Raw genomic sequence first — 18,104 nt, forward strand, 5'->3', positions numbered from 1 at the left:
GGAAGTTGAGAGAGCAGTGTGGATCTCATACCCCAACCTTTCCGCCTTTGGGGGCAGAAATTCTCACCGAGGCAGAGTCCCATGGGCAGGGGGGCGTCATTTTTCCGGCTTTCTTCAAGTCCCACTGTATACTAAGCTCTAGCTTAGCTTAGTGCCTCTGCCACTAGGTCTCAATTCCCCTCTACGTGCCATAAAATATGTCAGAAAAGTTCATTCTAGATGCAATACAGTTTTTTTTTTTTAAACTTACCAGAAGTGATGGGAGGGAGATTTTTTAAAAAGTAAATGATATATAACTTGGCAATGACAATTACTGTTAAGGACTCTTGCTTTCAATGATCAAGTGATCGACACTCATGCACAAGGAAGGTTTTCAGGATACTAGTTGTAAGAAACAGCCCCGGATCTTTTCTATGGGAGGGAAAAAAAAAGGATCCACTACATACCATTCTCCTTGACGTAAGAAAAGATGGATATGAAGGGGATCAGAATATGCCATTACAAAATATTCCACTTTGCCATAAGGATATTTTGAGCTGAAGGCAATTGAGAGTCCACAGATAGAGACAGTTTCCTTCCGTCCTCCCCATGTCTGCCTAAATGCAGGGCATAAATTTCCCTTTGTGAAGTATTCCATCTTCTTCCATACCAGGAAGAAGCAAGAGACTCATCACCAGAGAGCAGCCCCTGACACCGATGAGTCTGCATAAACAAACCTTACTAAAATAACCCTTAGCTTCTATTAGTTTCCTTGTACATTTCCTAGTCACTTTCCCACAGTTTATCATCCCTTGAAGCCCAGACGTCCTTTCTTTTATTAAAACGGTATATAAGCCCCGAGTCAACGACTTCTTTGAGTCTCACTTCATCTGTGAACTTTCCCATTCATATAAATATTCACAAAATTGTATACTTTTGTTCTTCTGTCTTTTGTCGATTAAATTTGCAGGCCCTTGTGTACTGAACCTAACAGGGCAGAGGAAAAGCAACGCAAAATAAAGTGATAAAAAGCTTAAGGTTAACTTTCTAAACTTGCACTAGCCCAGACGCTGGGGAGAGCAGAAAAAGGGGAGGAGCCACATGTTTCCAAGGAAGTCCTTAAATGATTCAGATCAGCAACAAGGGGGCAGGGGCAACATTCCAGGAACAATCTCTCACACAATCCTCAATCTCGGTAATTTATTAGCTATACAGTGTTGCAGTAACCTAGCCATGGAAAAGTTAGTCACCATCATAGTGTAGAAATGATGTATACCAAAAACTCTGAAAACTTACTTCTCAGTTGACTGACATATCAAAACGACAATTTAAAAGCGGGAGGGAAAAAAAAATAAGTAAAAGTCAGAGAAGTAAAACCTTGACCTATGCACTTCCCGGAGAACAGTAAGGAAAAGAGAGGGTGAGTGGGAAAGAGACAGAGACCAGACTTAGAACAGGCTGCTCGACAAGGTGTTAAAAAGTCCGAGGCTCTGGACTCCTTACACCCACACCTTTGATAGGGGAAAGTGCTAGGTTAAACAAGAAAGTTAAAAAAAAAAAAAAAAAAGTTTGATGAAACATCAAGTATACTTGAGCGGTGTGATTGACAGCAAATTTAATGGCAATTTCTACTCTGCTGCTTTGGTCTATGGCGGCTCCTGTGTTAATAGTAACAGACTGAAGCTCGCTTTGCTGAGCAAGGAACCCCCTATTCATAGCAACTGCCAAGATGACAACCTCTGCTACAGTGACAGTTTTCTTATTTACAAAAAAAAAAAAAAAAAAAAAAACTACCCAGCCAAAGCTCACTCCATACATAGTTTTTGGCTGTGCAAGGGGCCCTCAGCAGCCTACTCTGACCTCATCATCTCAAAGCACACACTTGCGAAGGAACCCATTTCCAGGCCCACAGGCAAACACACTCTTCAACAGATCTGGGAGGCTGCTGTTACGATGAACGTTTGCTTCATCTTGGCCATTAGGATTCTGTGCCTGCCACTTAGTGTCCCCCGCCCCCCTTAGTAACTCTCAAGTTGTCTGGACTTGTCGAGCCTACATTTCCTCATCTGTAAACTGGGGGATGGGGGTGGGGTGCTCTCACCTTCCTCCCAAACCCCTCGCAAGGATTCACAGAACCGACAGCAAGATGCACTGGTGTTCAGAACAGAGTTGCTGTCACGGAGATGTGGGAGGGCTCCCACAGGCTGGGCCTGCACTTCTTCCCAGTGTCCCTGGTGGGACAGGAAAGTCGTGCTGTTCAAAGAGTCATGAAAAGAAACATCTCAAAGCACTCAAGATCTTTGAAGGAAGTTTTAGGTTCTGAGCATCAAACCAGGGCGCGTATACAAAGTTGCTCTGATTTGCAGTCACCGGGGAAGAAAAAAAGGTTGACCAAGAAGACTTTTCTACTGAAATAAAAGGCTCCCTCCCATCCCCCAAAGGGCCCCTGCATGCTCTGATTTCTCCAGAGTCAGAATTCTGGCACATGTCACCGTCTAAAGAAGCCATCACTCTACAAGGGAAGAAAGCAGAGACTCCCCCTTAAGCCAGGAGGAATTATCTCCCGTGATGTGTCAGCTCAAAATCAAAACAGGGGAAAACAAAGATGCGTTTGATTGTTTACTCAAGGAGGAGTTTGAATGGGGAAAATGTGCTGCTGTGACCCCAAAGAGTCCCATCTTCTAAGAATATTAACCCAAGATAATTTAAATTCCCTTTGTCTCCTTTGGAGGAACTGCTTGCTTAACAGAAGAAAAAGATTTCAAAGGTTGTTTGAGATCTTCTGGTGATCTCTCAGTGCAGTGCAGAGAGGTACCCTGTGTGCGGATGTGCTGGGGGCACCAAGAACAAATTTTCATTTCGACATCCCAGGAGAAGCGATTAGGCCATCGCTGTTGTCACGATTTCTTCACAGCTTCTGGAATGGATGGCTCGACATCGGAAATTGAGTTGTTTTAAAAAGGAGTCTAAGTTCTAAGGCTTTCTTTAGCCTCGACAACTATATTTCTAGAACTACAAACACGAAAGTTCTGGTCTGTCCTCTGTGGAGGAGACGAAGCAGGAAAGTTATCTATGGCCAGACACTGGTTGCCACAAGAAAGAACACTGGCTTCCCAGGTAGAAATTCCTAGCTGCTTCTGGTTCTCCACCACTTCTAAGGAGAGGGCTTTGATTAAAGCACCTGAATGTCTGGACTTCCAAAATGGGTTGGATTAAATGTTGACTATGCTTCCTCCCCACTCAGTCTAAGAGTCGAATCTAGAACAAAGAAACCTGAACGAGAGCACTGAACTACGAGTTAGCTGACATGGATTTTAGTTCTGCTCTGTTAACTGGTTGTGTGACCTTGGACGAGTCACAGGAAACATGAAAACATTCACCAAGCACTCACTAAGTACCAGGCAATGAGCATTACAAGCATTATCATACCAATGCCTCATAAGAGCTTTGTGAATACGCCTCGTCATGATGTTCACCTTGGAGAGGAGGAATTTGAGTCTCAGAAAGGTCAGGCAGCTCCCCTGTACTCCCCCAGGCTGCAAGTGGAAGGAAGGGTGAAATTCGAATCAGTATGACTGGACACCAGAACCCAGCCTCTTACCACCTACTGCTACCCAACGATGCGACCTTGCGACTTTGCGGAAGACCTAACTTGTCCGTGTGACTTCAGGAGAGAGTTGGGAGATCACGTGTGTACAAACGCGTGTGCCTCTACGGTCTCTGAAGAGCACAAAGCACTACAAAGGCTGGGGATGTGGTATTGGTTCCACCTACATTTGAGAAGAACCCTCAAATACGTTTATAGTCAGCTCAAGATGCGATAGCAAAGTGCCACAGTCTGGGTGGCTTGCAAATAACAGAAATTTAGTTTTGCAGAGTTCCACAGGCTGACAAGCTGACGCTGGGGTGCCAGCATGGTCAGGTTCTGGTGAGGGCCCGCTTTGGTTGTGACTCCTTATTGTATCCTCGCAGGGCGGGGAGCAGAGCAGAGAGAGCGAGCTTTGTCATGACTCCCGTAAGGGCACTAATCCCGTTTGTGATGCCTCCACCTCCAGGACCTCATCTCATCCCAACTACCTTTCAGGGGCTCCAGCTTCTAATACCGTCACACTGGGGAGGAGCATTTCAATATATGAAAGGGGGGGGATACAAACATCCAGTCCATAACAGAATGATCAAGCCATCTGTCCCTCTGAGTTGAGCAATCAACGGGGGAAGGGGGCAGTAAGTAGAGACCAGAGAGATTCTTCCTCCTAAATCAAGAAACAAGGCTGATGGGCAATGAGATGCTCAGTGTGGCCTCTCCTCCTTTTCCAAGAGGTGGATCTCTTGACCTCCATGTCCCATCCATTAACCCGACAGCTCGTTCTTGTTCCAGTGCCTTCTGCTTATATAAGATGTACTTGCTTTGCAGGGAGAGGGGTAAATACGTCACCCACTGGTTTGCCTTTGGGATAAGCATGTAATGTGATATAGGAGGCATTAGGTCAGAGTGCATGCTTCTAACCCCTTCTTCCCAGAGGAAAAAGTTAAGGAAATCATTGTGCTTCTCCCTTCCAATCCTGTCACATGTATGCCAAAGCTGTTTGCTTCTGGCTAAATGGAAAGTTTCATTGTCACCAGTGACTAAGCATTTAATGGTGCATTTTCTTCCCCACAAGGAGCTAAGGAAGAAGGCATCTTAACACCAACTCCCCAAAGACCAGTCACATGCTTTCATAAATAAAATAACCAAAAGTAAATAAAATTGACAAAATATATTTTGAATGGGTAAAATTCTTTATTTTTCCAAATAATGGAACTATTCTCCATCACCCCCCCCCCCCACCAATATTTATCAAGACGTTTCCTGGCAATACTAAGCCAGAATTCTCTCTCTTGCATCGGGTTCTACATTTCTCCCCATCGCACCAGTGGCCATTGACATCCAATATATTTTAATTATTTTCTGTATTGTTTGTTCATAGCATCTGTACTAGAATTAGGGTGATGATATTACTTATTGTCTAAACCAAGAGATTTTGGAGAGAGGAAAGGAGCACTAATAGAGATTATGCCAGGATAAACTGGAAACATTCTTGGAAAAACGAAGGTATGGTCACTCTAACTACAATGCAAGTTCTATAAGCTCAGGGAGTTGGCTCTGACTTTTTCACACCTGTGTCTCCACTGTCTAAATTAGCACAAGACACCCATGAGATGCTTAATAAATAGGTACTGAGTCACGGTGGCTCTGAGCACCTGCTCTGAGTAAACTGCAGGGGTTCAAACTCTGCTCCAACACCAGTTAATTACCAACCCCTCTGAGGCCCTATGAGCCAGGAACCTCCTCTGTGGCCCGAGCTACTTCAAGCTGTCAAAGGCAAACAAAAGGGTCCCGACAAGGGCAGTGGTAGACAGATTCGACACACTAATATACAATTGATTAAAAAAGAGGATAAGGCGGAGGAAAGGATGATAAATATTTATTGGTGCTCACCCAGTGCCAGGCACCGTGGTGAGGACTCTGCCTGCACTCTCTCATTTGTTCCTTACAGCCACACTGTATGGTGGGTACCATGTGGATTCCCATTTTATGGATGAGAAAGCTGAGAATTGGACACTGAAAGGAACCTTCCCGAGGCCACACAATTAGTTTCGTGGGTGTTACGGCCGGCTTCCTGGCAGCCCTTCTATCCTGGGTGATTAATCTAAGCCAATTAACATATGATACTCTCAGGGCAACTGGGCGGCTCAGTCCGTTAAGCGTCCGACTCTTGGTTTCAGCTCAGGCCCTGGTCTCACGGTTCGTCAACTCGAGCCCTGCATCGGGCTCTGTGCTGACAGTGTGGAGCCTGCTTGGGATTCTGTTTCTCCCTCTCTCTCTGCCCCTCCCCAGCTCGCATTCTCTGTCTCTCTCTCTCAAAAAATAAATTAAAAAAAAATTAAACAAACTAACGAACAACAACAAAAAAAACCATACGAGACTCTCCTAGTGAATGTTAGTAGACCAGAAATGGTAGCATGTCCTACACTCGCCCAGTCAGACTGGAGAGAAGGACTTCTATTCCATGTCTGGGGTTTCTACCTCTCTTGCTTAGGGAAACCTGCCTGAGAAGAAAGCTGATACTCAGGTCAAGAGAAAGCTGATGTTAAAATCGGCACAGTGGTAGAGTGATCAGATAAAAAACACAGGAGCCCTGTTCGATTTGAATTTTAGATAAATGATGAATAATGTTTGGTATAAATTTGTCCCAAATACCGCATCGGTCACACTTTTATACTAAAAAAGTACCAATTGTCTATCTGAAATTCAAATTTCCCAGGTGTCCTGTATTTTTATTTGTATTTTTGTTTGCTAGGTGTGGCACCATGGAGAGAAGGTGTCCACACGATGGAGAAGAAACAGCACATGCTACCTCTGAGCTTCTGGTTATGTGAGGTCATCGATTTCTTCACTGAACACTTTGGAATTTCTGTCACCTGTGCCCCAACGCATTCTAGCCCATGCAGCAAGTCAGAGGTTCTAAGCCAGGTGGGAAGGACGCAGAGCCAGTCACACCATCACACAAATCCTAAAGGGACAGAAACTGAACGCCATATGCAAATCTAAAAAAGCCAGTGCTTAGGACCTGAACTGGTTTTTTTTCAGAGCCGTAAGAATGCAGCTTGACAGACTTACTGGAATTCATCAGATTCTCCTCAGTCAGTGTAAATTTTGTATTATAAAGTCACGGAACGCGAATTCACTTAAACTGTAAAACCCCTTCATGAATACTAACAAACTCCTAAAATTTCAACAAAGATAACTGTTCGTAGACACCAAAAACACAAACACATCTAGCAATTCCAGACTGAGGATCCCAATTTTAAACCGTTCATGACAAATCTCCTTGTAATTTTGTTTGGGAAAAAAAAGTCAATTAGCTCCATAGCAAAATTTGCCTTTAGATCAAACCTGGAGCATTGCAGAATAATCAAATTAAAGTAGGAAGAGAGTATAGGAATGAGCAGAACCAAATAACCAAATGGGTAACCATAGGACTGAGCTGGTGTTTAAGGGTAAATACCCCGTATGTGTGCGTGTGTGTGTGTGTGTGTGTGTGTGTGTGCACCTTGGGCATACTATTTACTCAGCATCAAAAATCTCACGGGGGTTGGGTTGGGCGCGCCTTGGTGGCTCAGTCGGTTGAGCCTCCGACTTCAGCTCAGGTCATGATCTCGCGGTCTGTGAGTTCGAGCCCTGAGTCAGGCTCTGTGCTGACAGCTCGGGGCCTGGAGCCCGCTTCGGATTCTGTGTCCCTCTCTCTCTCTGTCCCTCCCCCCCTCTTGCTCTGTCTCTCTCTGTCAAAAATAAATAAACATTAAAAAAAATTAAAAAAAAAAAATCTCAGGGAAATGGACCCAACACATTTATATGTGATGCCAGGTATGTCACCAATGAACAAAACAGGATGTTTGGGAAACAACAACATATATATATATATATATATATATATATATATATATATATGGGTATATACAACTGGATTAAAAGAAATGTGATTTATAATATTCCTGAACATAATGTTATGAAAATCCTTTTTTTAAAAAAATTTTTTAATGTTTATTTTTGAGAGAGAGACAGAGTGTGAGCGAGGGAGGGGCAGAGACAGAGGGAGACAGAATCTGAAGCAGACTCCAGGCTCTGCACCATCAGCACAGAGCCCAACGCGGGGCTTGAACCTACAAACCGTGAGATCCTGACCCAAGCCGAAGTCGGACGCTTAACCGACTGAGCCACCCAGGCACCCCTAATGTTATGAATATTTTAACTGTCCCCAAATTAATCTATAAATTTAACAAAGCCCCAATCAAAATACCCATAGGTCTGTTTATTTGGGTGGGATCAGAGGAAGGTGTGATAAAATGTAAGTTTCATCTGGAAAAAGTAACAAATAAGAAAGTTGTGAAAAGCAAAAGCAAAGGGAAGGAGACTAACCGAAGCAGATGTCTCAAGTATTATAAAGCCAAAACAACTAGAGCAGTGTGGTACAACCCCGGAACTACCCAGGAAGCTCAAGAGAACAGAACAGAAAGTTCATAAACAGATCCACAAATATCTAAGGATTTGTTCAGTGACAAAAGTAAGCACCTAAAATTTGTGGGGGGCGGGGGAATGGATTCATCAGTAAAGAACATTGACTACCATTTAGGAGAAAAGAACATAAATGGCGTGGGAGTTTTGCTGGTAAGGAAGCTCTCTACACATTTTGGGATTCCCTGATCCCCCAGTCATTGTAAGGCGTCAGTGTGAATAATCCAAGAGTTACCAAGCTTCAGGAATAAGTCTTACCTGTTTCCTTTTTTCAGGGGGAAGTGATGGATCTCCATCCTACAAAGAAACAAATATTACATTTTACTTAAAAACAATATATGTGCTTGGATTCAAAAAACCAAACGAAACTATGAACTAAATTCAGACCCACCCGCTCCTGCCCTCTGCAGTCAATAGTGTCCTGAGCCAAATTCAAATATACTTTAAGAAAAAAGTATAAACGGAACCAGTTATTTTGGAAAAACCTCTAGGAAATCAGTTCCAACGAAACATATATACTTTCTTTTTTTTTAATGTTTTTATTACTTTTATTTTTCACAGAGAGAGAGAGAGAGAGAGAGAAAGAGCATAATCGGGGGACAGGCAGAGAGAGAGAGAGAGAGAGAGAGACAAAGAACACGAAGCAGGCTCTAGGCTCTGAGCTGTCAGCACAGAGCCCAACATGGGGCTCAAACTCATGACCTGTGAGATCACGACCTGAGCCAAAGTCAGACATTCAACCGATTAAGCCATCCAGCCATCCCTATACTTTCTAAAACTATGTGACACAAACAAATAAACTGGATTTATCACAATTATTTTTGAACAGAGCCAAAACTAAGATAATATTTCATTTGGGTTGAGTTGAATTCGTCTTTTAAATAGTTAGATCCAAAGGAATAATAGTGGACCCACACATGCTTGAGTTTGCTCTACTGGCAGAACACTTTTAGCGGGTAGGGAAGAAGGGATATGCTCAAAATAAGCAAGAATTAACTGAGCTCTTCCAGTCCACAGGCTTTCTGTCTTAAAAGGACCTGATTCCTCTCCCTCTTGGGCCACCTGGGAATAAAGAGAATTCAGGTTCAGGTGAATGTGTAAATGTTCAGTAAACTCTTCTATCTGATGCTGCCCGTGTGTAAGTCGACATTATTTTAACCTGCAGAATCTTTCTATTCTATTTCTGTTCCAGGATAACGATCTCAGTGCAGACAGCTAAACGTTAGCAACAGCGTTAGCACCGCAAAACAGAGACTGTATCTGTGAGAGAAAAAAGTAGGAAGCAAAATAGGACTCTGTAGTTGGTATCTTCCATTTCAGTGTGATCTGTATCCTTAAAAATCCTGCCACATGAAGACCCAGAGAGAATCTAAATGCTCAGGATAAAGGAAAGGTTAAAGAAATTATGGGAAACTTACTCTGCAACTGTTTTTTAAAAATGAATTGAATCTGTACGTGTGGCCTAGAGAGATGTCCCAAATAAAGTACTGAGTGAAAAGAGCAAATGTTGGAACAATATTCACACAACGCTGTTTAACAGCGCTCTGCAATGATGGAAATGTCCCAGATCTAACTGTCCAATACAGTGGCCATCGTGGAAATCTATACCAACATAATCCAATATGGCAGCCATCAGCCAGCCACCTATGGTGACTGGGCCCATGAAGTGTGATGACTGAGCCTGATGAAGGGAGTTTTCAATTCTATTGGATTCTAATTAATGTGAAATGAGATTTAAATAATCACATGTTACTAGCGGCTTCTAGTGCAGATTTATAATATGCATCCTATTTTAAAAGCCCCATAAAAGGGTGCCTGGCTGGCTCAGTCGGTAGAGCATGCAACTATTGATCTCCAGTTGGTGAGTTTAAGCCTTACTTTGGGTATAGAGATTACGGACGAAAAAAAAAAAAAAAACAAAGATAAAAAGTCCAATACAAATAAATTAATAAGTAAGCACATATAAACACACATAAACACATAGGTATATATGCCTATTTCACGGGTTCCAAAGCAGGTGGCCTGGAACCACATATACATCAGCTAGCAACTAGGGCTGGGCTGTGGAGGAAATGGGTGACAACTTTCACATCTTAATATTTCCACTTTGGAACTATTTGAATGCAATCCTTTTTTTTCCCCCCCTTTTTTTAATTTTTATTTATTTTTATTTTTTATTTTATTTTATTTTTTTTACGTTTTATTTTATTTTTGAGACAGAGAGAGCATGAACAGAGGAGGGTCAGAGAGAGAGGGAGACACAGAATCTGAAACAGGCTCCAGGCTCTGGGCTGTTAGCACAGAGCTCGATGCGGGGCTCGAACTCACGGACTGAGAGATCATGACCTAAGCCGAAGTCAGTTGCCCAACCGACTGAGCCACCCAGGCGCCCCATTCCCCTCTTTTTTAAAGAAATGGCATGTCAAAATCCCTGCTTTATTTATTTTTTAAAATTTTAATTCCAGTGTAACCCACTTTGTGTCATAAGGGGACAAGGACGTCACCGGGACGTAACACGTACGATCAACTCTCGGTATTTCTTCTTCAGGGATTGGTGGCGCTCTCGAAGCTGATTGGCCATGAGTTTGTACTGGTCCCTTTCTTGCTGGCATGTGTCCAGCTCCTTGGAGAGGATCAGCAGAGCTTCCTTTTTACTCTCCAGCTTTCTTTTACACACTAGGTACTGCAAAACAAACAAATCCAAGCTGTTGGTCAAAAACATCAATGGACCTCCGTTTGCCACACGCCGTATTTGATAGACCCCGTGGGGCTGGTTTTGTTTTGTCGCCTTTTTTATTTTTAGAGGTCATATGCCCAGAGACATCAGTGAATGACACGTGCACTTAAAGATGGCTACGGTACATGATGTATTCCTCTCGTGACAGAACCAAAAAGCCTTATATGTTTGTGAACTTTGGCAAACTGGGGTAAATAGATAAAATAATTTAACCGACATATAACGGAAAAAAGCAAAATATTTTTAAAAAAAATGACACAGATAGATAGTTGGAACCAAATTTTGTTTTAAAAGGATGTATATATCCAGATAAGATTATGTAAAATCGTATTAAAATGTAATGGAATGATATACACAGAAAGACTATTCAATACAAATTTTGAAAAAAATGTTATTAACAACTCTTGGTAACAAAAGTATTTGCATGTGTTTTTAAAGATTTTATTCTTTATGCTTTTCTGTGTTCTCTAGAATAAGCCCTTACGACTATTCTATAATTAAAAAAATACAAAAATGGCTATTAAAAATAACTTAATTGAACTATATATCACTGCAATAGATTTCACTTGTCCATTCAGCCCAGCAGACATTTTCTCACCTGAGAACATTTGTTCACTAACTCCACCAAGATATGTACAACTCCCATGGTTCCAATGCAGGCACCCACCCCCAGAGACCCACTCCCCAGAGACCCACTCCCCAGAGACCCACTCTGTGAGCTAAGTATTTTAGCCACACTTTGAATTACCCCCAAACAGTTGAGTGTACCTAGCTGAAACTCTTCTTCAGAGATACAGGGTATCTTTGTCCCTCCTTCTCCCCATCACCACGCCGCCCCCCCGCCCCGCCCCTGACCATGAACTACCCTCACCTGATAATCATCCACCACCTGGGCCACTGTGAGCCCTACTGGGACTCTTTTACTTTTATTGGATATATTACACCGTCTGGCGTTATTCACATATGTGAAATGTGGCATTAAATACCTTTTGAATTTGCCCCGTAAAAGACCAAATTCAGAGCATTCATGAAAACAATTTATAGTTTCATTATACACTCTGACATGAGCACTTTGTCATTATGGACGCTCACACAAAGCAGAGAATCAGCGCTCCCGTACCATTGGAGTCAATGCTCTTTTATGGACAAAAAGCATTACTCATATATAGTGCTTGCCTGGAACTGACTTTGTTAAGTTCAATTTCAAATAAATGAAAGGGGAAAAAGAGAGTTTTGTGCATTAGCACAATTTTTTTTTCCTTAAAAAAAAAAAAAGTAATTGCTTAGCTTTAAAAACAAAGGGGAAAGAAAAGCCATTCTGAGACGGATTTGCGTTCTAAGGGAGGACACTTCCACCTTGGGTGAATCTTATTCCTGGCAGTAATGAGGTTGGAATCCTGCCTTAAAACGTCCTGGATTTTTAAGACTTTGACATCGCCTTCATGGAAGCAAAATGGTTGTATTGCCACTGTGATTTTTCAAGAGTAAAATCCCCAGTGAGTAAATATCAGAGGAGAGTGGCTCAAAAACCCTAAACTGCAACATCCTAAAAGAGGTATTGAGATTTCACAGGAAAAATCCCATTTACACACAATTTAGCCGATCTGCCCTTGTGCCTCCAGTTCTGCGGCCGAGATCAGAGGCCTGGGTTGTCAGTGCTGTTAGTCCTGGTGGCAGGAAGATGGCCACCCTTGTCCCTTCAATTGATCAGATCCAAATCTGAGGCCCCAAAGATACTTAGTCTCCCAACTTTGGGGAAGAAAACCCCAGTTTGCATGGAGACGCCGTAAGGTGCTGTAGGCAAGATTGGCTGTAACAGCCGGTCTACTGAAGGAGAACAGGGAAGGGCCACCACCTAAGGGCAAAGTGGAAATTCAAGTTTCCTGACCTCGAACTGCAGTCTGTTGGGATCAGAGAGAGAAGCTGTTTCTCTCCCAAGGCAAGGTCCAAATCAGGCCTTGGAAGCTGTGAGTAAGAGGACTCCCTTCCCTTGGGTCTAAGGTGCTCAGCAGGAAACAGGCACAGAGGCCTTTGCCAAGGCCCCGTGACCTGGGATTTGATGAGTGCAGTCCTGCAGTTCTAGTCCCTTCAGGGCATGGAAAACAGGACACTTATTCCTTCACCAAAGGGGAAGAAAGCAAACTCATTCTGTACGGAACCTAGAGCCCCAGCAACAAAAGGGTGGTCTCGAGGAAGCCGCTGCTGGACTGCTCTTCCTTCTGCTATGGTCTAGAACAGCCAACTGCAAAAACTGCATTGTGTCACTTATTTTTATCAGTAGAACCCTCAGGCTGAAGCCTCATTGCTGCAGCAGCTCAAAGCGGTGCTGCCCTGGCGAAGGTGGGGACACCTCCCCCACAGCGCCCTGACCCCGGTGTGGCAGCACCAAGAAGGAACACTAGAAAATGCTGGTCTACGTCCCCCTGGGATGCTCATGAAAATGCGGGTTCCCGGCCCCAGCTCAGGGAACCCACTGACTTGGAATCTGGAACCGGCTCAGGAATCTGCATCGTTAGCACACGGCACGGGTGATTCTGACTTCATCTACACTTGGAAAACACAGGCTCCGGGGACCTCCGGCCTCGTGGCATCTTGGAAGTTAGAACCCCAACTACAGTAGTCTGGAGAACCTGAGAAGCCAGCGGCAGCCCATGGGTCCGAGGGCGAGGCAGGCTCTCAGACTGTTCCGGGGATATCTGAGCCACTTTGTGTAGAAGAGAAGGGTTCTGAATAAGTACAAGCATGGACTATGTTTTATTGCATCTGATCAAAGAGCTTACATATATTATTAAAATAACAATAGAGGGGCACCTGGGTGGCTTGGCTGGTGAAGCGTCCGACTTCGGCTCAGGTCATGATCCTGCCGTTCCTGAGTTCGGGCCCCGCATCCAGCTCTGTGCTGACAGCTCAGGGCCTGCAGCCCGCTTAGGATTCTGTCTCCCTCTCTCTCTCTGACCCCCCTGCCACTTGCGCTCTGTCTCTCTCAAAAATAAATAAACACTTAAGAAAAAATAACAACAGAAAACTCTGGAAGGGTTATGTGTGTGGAGGGGATGACACTGGGGAATGGGATGGAATTTCTTGTACTTGTTCTAAAATGGTGATAGTTTAGTCCCTATGGCAGCTGTTAACATGACCCATTTCGTATCCCTCCAATTGGAAACAAACAACAACAACAACAAAAACTGCAAGGAAAGGAAAGGGTCCCCAAGAGCCTCCTTGTTGGCAGCTGTGAACAACCAGCAAGTGCATGACTCCAGCCCCGGTGGCGGGGTGGGGGGGGGGGGGGGGGGGGGAGGGCAGAGGGAGGGGGGGGGGGCAAAAATAGAACAGAAAGCCAGACAAGCCAAGTTACCGTACTTGAGACATTTCAGCTCCTAAAGGAGGATGATGGAGGAGGTGGACAGCAGAAAATCACCAGGCAGAGCCAGAAGGCCTCCATCCAGAAGCAGGTCTAGTGAGGAGCTAATCATGAACTTTGGGGACCCTGGGAGAGCCACAGAACAAACACACACTGCCTGGTCCTCGGTTTCCTCCCTTGGAAAATGAGAGGGGTTCCCAGGTGCCCTGTAACTTGAGCAACCCACGATTTTAACACCACCATCCAATAGCACTGGGGGTAAAGGGTGTCTGAGAAAACACTGGGGGTGAGGGGCTCCCATCCAGGAAGTACGACTCACTTCAAGCACCCAGAAATCTCTTCTTCTGCCTTATCTAGGATGGAGCTGGCTCAACGATTTCCAGAGACAGGCCAGGACAGTGGCAGTTCCAGAATCTCTAGGTAGCAGAGGCTAAGGACACTACCTGGTTGCAAAGGGTGCTGGGCTGAAGCTGTGTTTGCAATAACGATGTACGATAAAACGAGAAAAGGCCAATGTCTATGTGGTCGACGTTAGTGTCTCCCTCTGACATGTCCAGTTCTCCTTTCCTTCCAGGCACATGGCAGGACTGTCCCTCGTCATGCTCTGGAGTGAGACAGGGCCATGTAACTTGCTTTATCCAGTAAAGTGGGCCTGGAAGGGGCACGAGGGACTCCCAGGGTGAAAGCACTGAAGAGCCAAGGGAAGAATCCCCAAGCCTTCTCCTCCCCTGACACAACACATATTGCTATGGAGACGTCACAAGAACAAAAGAGCCTGCAGTGTGGTACCCACATGGCAGACAACTGCCCTGATGAGTCATCTGGGTCCACGGAGAAATTTACATGATCCAGAAGTAAGACTTTGCGGTTGTTAAGGTACAGAGATTTGGGGGAGGTGTTTGTTACCGCAGCATAACTTAGCCCATCCTGGCTCATACAGCCCATGTCAAAGAACAGGAGCACAGGGAGCCTGGTGGAGATTATATTTGTGCACCCCACCCCCCACTGTACTGCTGCTGAATCACCACAACGATGAAGACACACAAGTATTATTATCATCACTATTAACAAAAACCAAAGTTTTTGTGACAAATGCTTTCCATGTATGTGTGCCTTCTGTGAGGTTACTCTGCTATCATCACATTCATTTTCTAACGAGGAAATGAACTTGAAATGAAAGAGTTCATGTAATGTGCCCAGGGATGGACAGAGTCAGAATTTGAACTTAGATCTTTGTAGGGCCAACCCCTTGAAACCCCAAATCCTGAAAAACTAAGCATTCTGTGAAAAAGAAAGAGAGAAAAAGAAAGAAAGAAAGAGAGAAAAAGAAAGAAAGAAAGAAAGAAAAGAAAAAAGAAAGAAATCCTCAGAATATTCATGGAGTTGGTCACTACGTTGAGTCGGTATTCCCAGCACAAGGAGCTATGGGAGGGCAGTTCTGAATTTGGCTACGTTTTAGACCTAGAACAAATGACTGAAACCTTTATCTCTTGGCCCACTCCCCTCTAGATCTAGGGGGCCTGCCTCTTCTTTCCTCAGATTCTAGGCCTGAAGGAAGAAGGAAAAAAAAACAAAAACCCAAACCAAGAGGATCCACAAGCATCTCTCCCCTGTGCTTTTTGGGAGGGAGCCAAGTGGAAGCAATGAGTTTTCTATCCACTTACAAGAAATGGGATAAACTAAGGGTGTCAGAAAAGAACCAGAGGGCTGTTTCCTCCAAAGAGGCTTGGTCGGAACAGTCTTGTGTAAGCTGTATCTGGTCTCAGCCACTCATTCAACAAATATTTTCTAGGTGCCTTCTCTGTGGGAGGCACTGAGCCAAACACTGGTCTCCCCAAGGGATAAATGGTCCTGTTGATTTTGAAAATGGAAAACATGATACCTGGATTACAAATCTTATTTCCACAATCCCTTATGGGTTTTTCTGAATCCCCCGACGTTCGGAAAACTGAGAACATGCTCACATCCCATTAGTGACCTCAGCTGATATGAGGGTGTTTATTCTTTTTTTTTAGTTTTATTTATTTTGAGAGGGATAGAAAGAGCACATGTATACAAGAGGTGGGGGGGGGGGGGGGGAGGGAGGGGGGGGGAGGGGGGGAAGGAGAGGGAGAGGGAGAGAGAGAGAGAGAGAGAGGGAAAGAGAGAGAGAGAGAGGGAAAGAGAGAGAATCCAAAGCAGGCTCCACACTGTCAGCGTGGGACCTGATGTGGGGCTCAAACTCATGAACCGTGAGATCATGACCTGAGCCAAAATTAAGAGTTGGACGCGTAATCGACTGAGCCACCCACGTGCCCTAGATGTGAAGGTGTTTATGGTCTCTATGCCACTAAATGTCAATATTCATACATTTGCTGAAGACAAATCAATGTGTTTGATTATTGACTAGTCACTGCCCTGGAGTTTGCTGGGGCCAATACACAATGTACCATATGCTTAAGGCATTTCCTCTCAGATTCCAATAACTTCAGGAACTGAAACGCCTCTGGGGCCCAAGGAGTTTAGACACAGGGAACCTGACTTTTATTTGAAAGTCACCCTTGCAAATCTCTACATAGTCTTGATGACATGTGTGTGACTAAAGTCCAATCTTTCTTGGACAATAATTGCCCCAAACGTAAGCATTTATTGGATATTGACTTCCTCACATAGGCCAGGAAAAACTAAAAGTACATTACATGCAGAAAATCTTCAAGCTGCCTTAAATGCTATGTGTCTATTCCCACAGCCTCCTAGTTTCTTTATTATTTAGAATTAGCATTGAATGCTGGAGCTGGGATAAACCTCACAGGTAACCCAAGCGACTTGCCCGACTGCAAAGAACAAGGTTTCTGGCCTAATAGTGTTTTCCAAGTGGTGGGTCACGACACATTAGTCTGGGTAGTGAAATTAATTCACCTGCAATGTCATTTTCTTTAAAAAGAAAAAAAAAAAAGATGCAGAACAGAAGATATCCGTGTGCATCCCATGAAGGTAAGCATTGTTTCACCAAGCTTTTCTTTTGGAGCATGTGTGTAGGAATAAACACACGTATCTGCGTATCTTCACACATTTAGTGTGGACTGCCACTCTAAAAGCCTATAAACCACTATTCTGTAAAAAGCCACCCTGCACATGTGTTCATTCATTCGATGGATGTTTCACGAAGGCCTCCAAGGGAGGCAAGAGTGGGATGGAGGTTGGCTTTATGGGCAGGGGAGGAAAGCTACATACAGGAGATGGCACTTGATGCATTTGGAGAGTTGAGTGGGCATCATGGCGCCCAAATAAAGGCCATTATGTCATGGAGATAATTCGTTCTTTGGGACTGAGGCACAACCCTGATTAGTTAATACCTGCTCTGCCCCCCTCAATTGGGCTTCAAACGGAAGGTGCCATGCTAAAATTGGACTTTGTACACTTTTTCAAAATTCAAGGTACTACGTTCATGGCACTTAAAGCGAACGAAACACTTTCACAGACGTTCTCCCATTTGATGGTCAACATTGTGCGACAAGTGGGACAAAAACTGTTTTCCTCATTTTTTTTTTTTCAACTTTTTTTTTTTTTTTTTAATTTATTTTTGGGACAGAGAGAGACAGAGCATGAACGGGGGAGGGGCAGAGAGAGAGGGAGACACAGAATCGGAAACAGGCTCCAGGCTCCGAGCCATCAGCCCAGAGCCTGACGCGGGGCTCGAACTCACGGACCGCGAGATCGTGACCTGGCTGAAGTCGGACGCTTAACCGACTGCGCCACCCAGGCGCCCCTGTTTTCCTCATTTTAAAAAAGAGCTGAGATTGTCTTCCCCAGGGTAACAGAACTAACTACCGTCAGCTCAAACCAGGACTCTGAAGTACAAATTCCAGGCTCTTTTTAGTATGCTATATTGGTCCCAAATACATTAGTAGCAGGTCCACACATTACCTCTCTTAGATCTAACCATATTTTAAAAAAAATGTCTATTTATTTTTGAGAGAGAGAGAGAGAGA

At 44.1% G+C, this 18,104-nt stretch overlaps 1 protein-coding gene across 6 annotated transcripts in view; it reads right to left on the bottom strand.

The window, feature by feature from the left end:
• Positions 1-18,104, bottom strand: part of CCDC149 (coiled-coil domain containing 149) — a 95,923-nt gene that overhangs the window by 49,712 nt on the left and 28,107 nt on the right. For 5 of the 6 annotated variants that reach the window (XM_049630392.1, XM_049630394.1, XM_049630395.1 and 2 more), the window contains exons 2-4: positions 10,557-10,718; positions 8,294-8,332; positions 3,456-3,515 (exon numbers count right to left, since the gene is read on the bottom strand). In XM_049630392.1, coding sequence (XP_049486349.1) covers positions 3,456-3,515; positions 8,294-8,332; positions 10,557-10,718 — 261 coding nt within the window. The remainder of the gene's footprint in view (positions 1-3,455; positions 3,516-8,293; positions 8,333-10,556; positions 10,719-18,104) is intronic. The other variant, XM_049630393.1, reaches the window with a different exon arrangement.

Source organism: Panthera uncia, chromosome B1, assembly GCF_023721935.1.
Source record: "Panthera uncia isolate 11264 chromosome B1, Puncia_PCG_1.0, whole genome shotgun sequence".
NCBI lineage: Eukaryota > Metazoa > Chordata > Mammalia > Carnivora > Felidae > Panthera > Panthera uncia.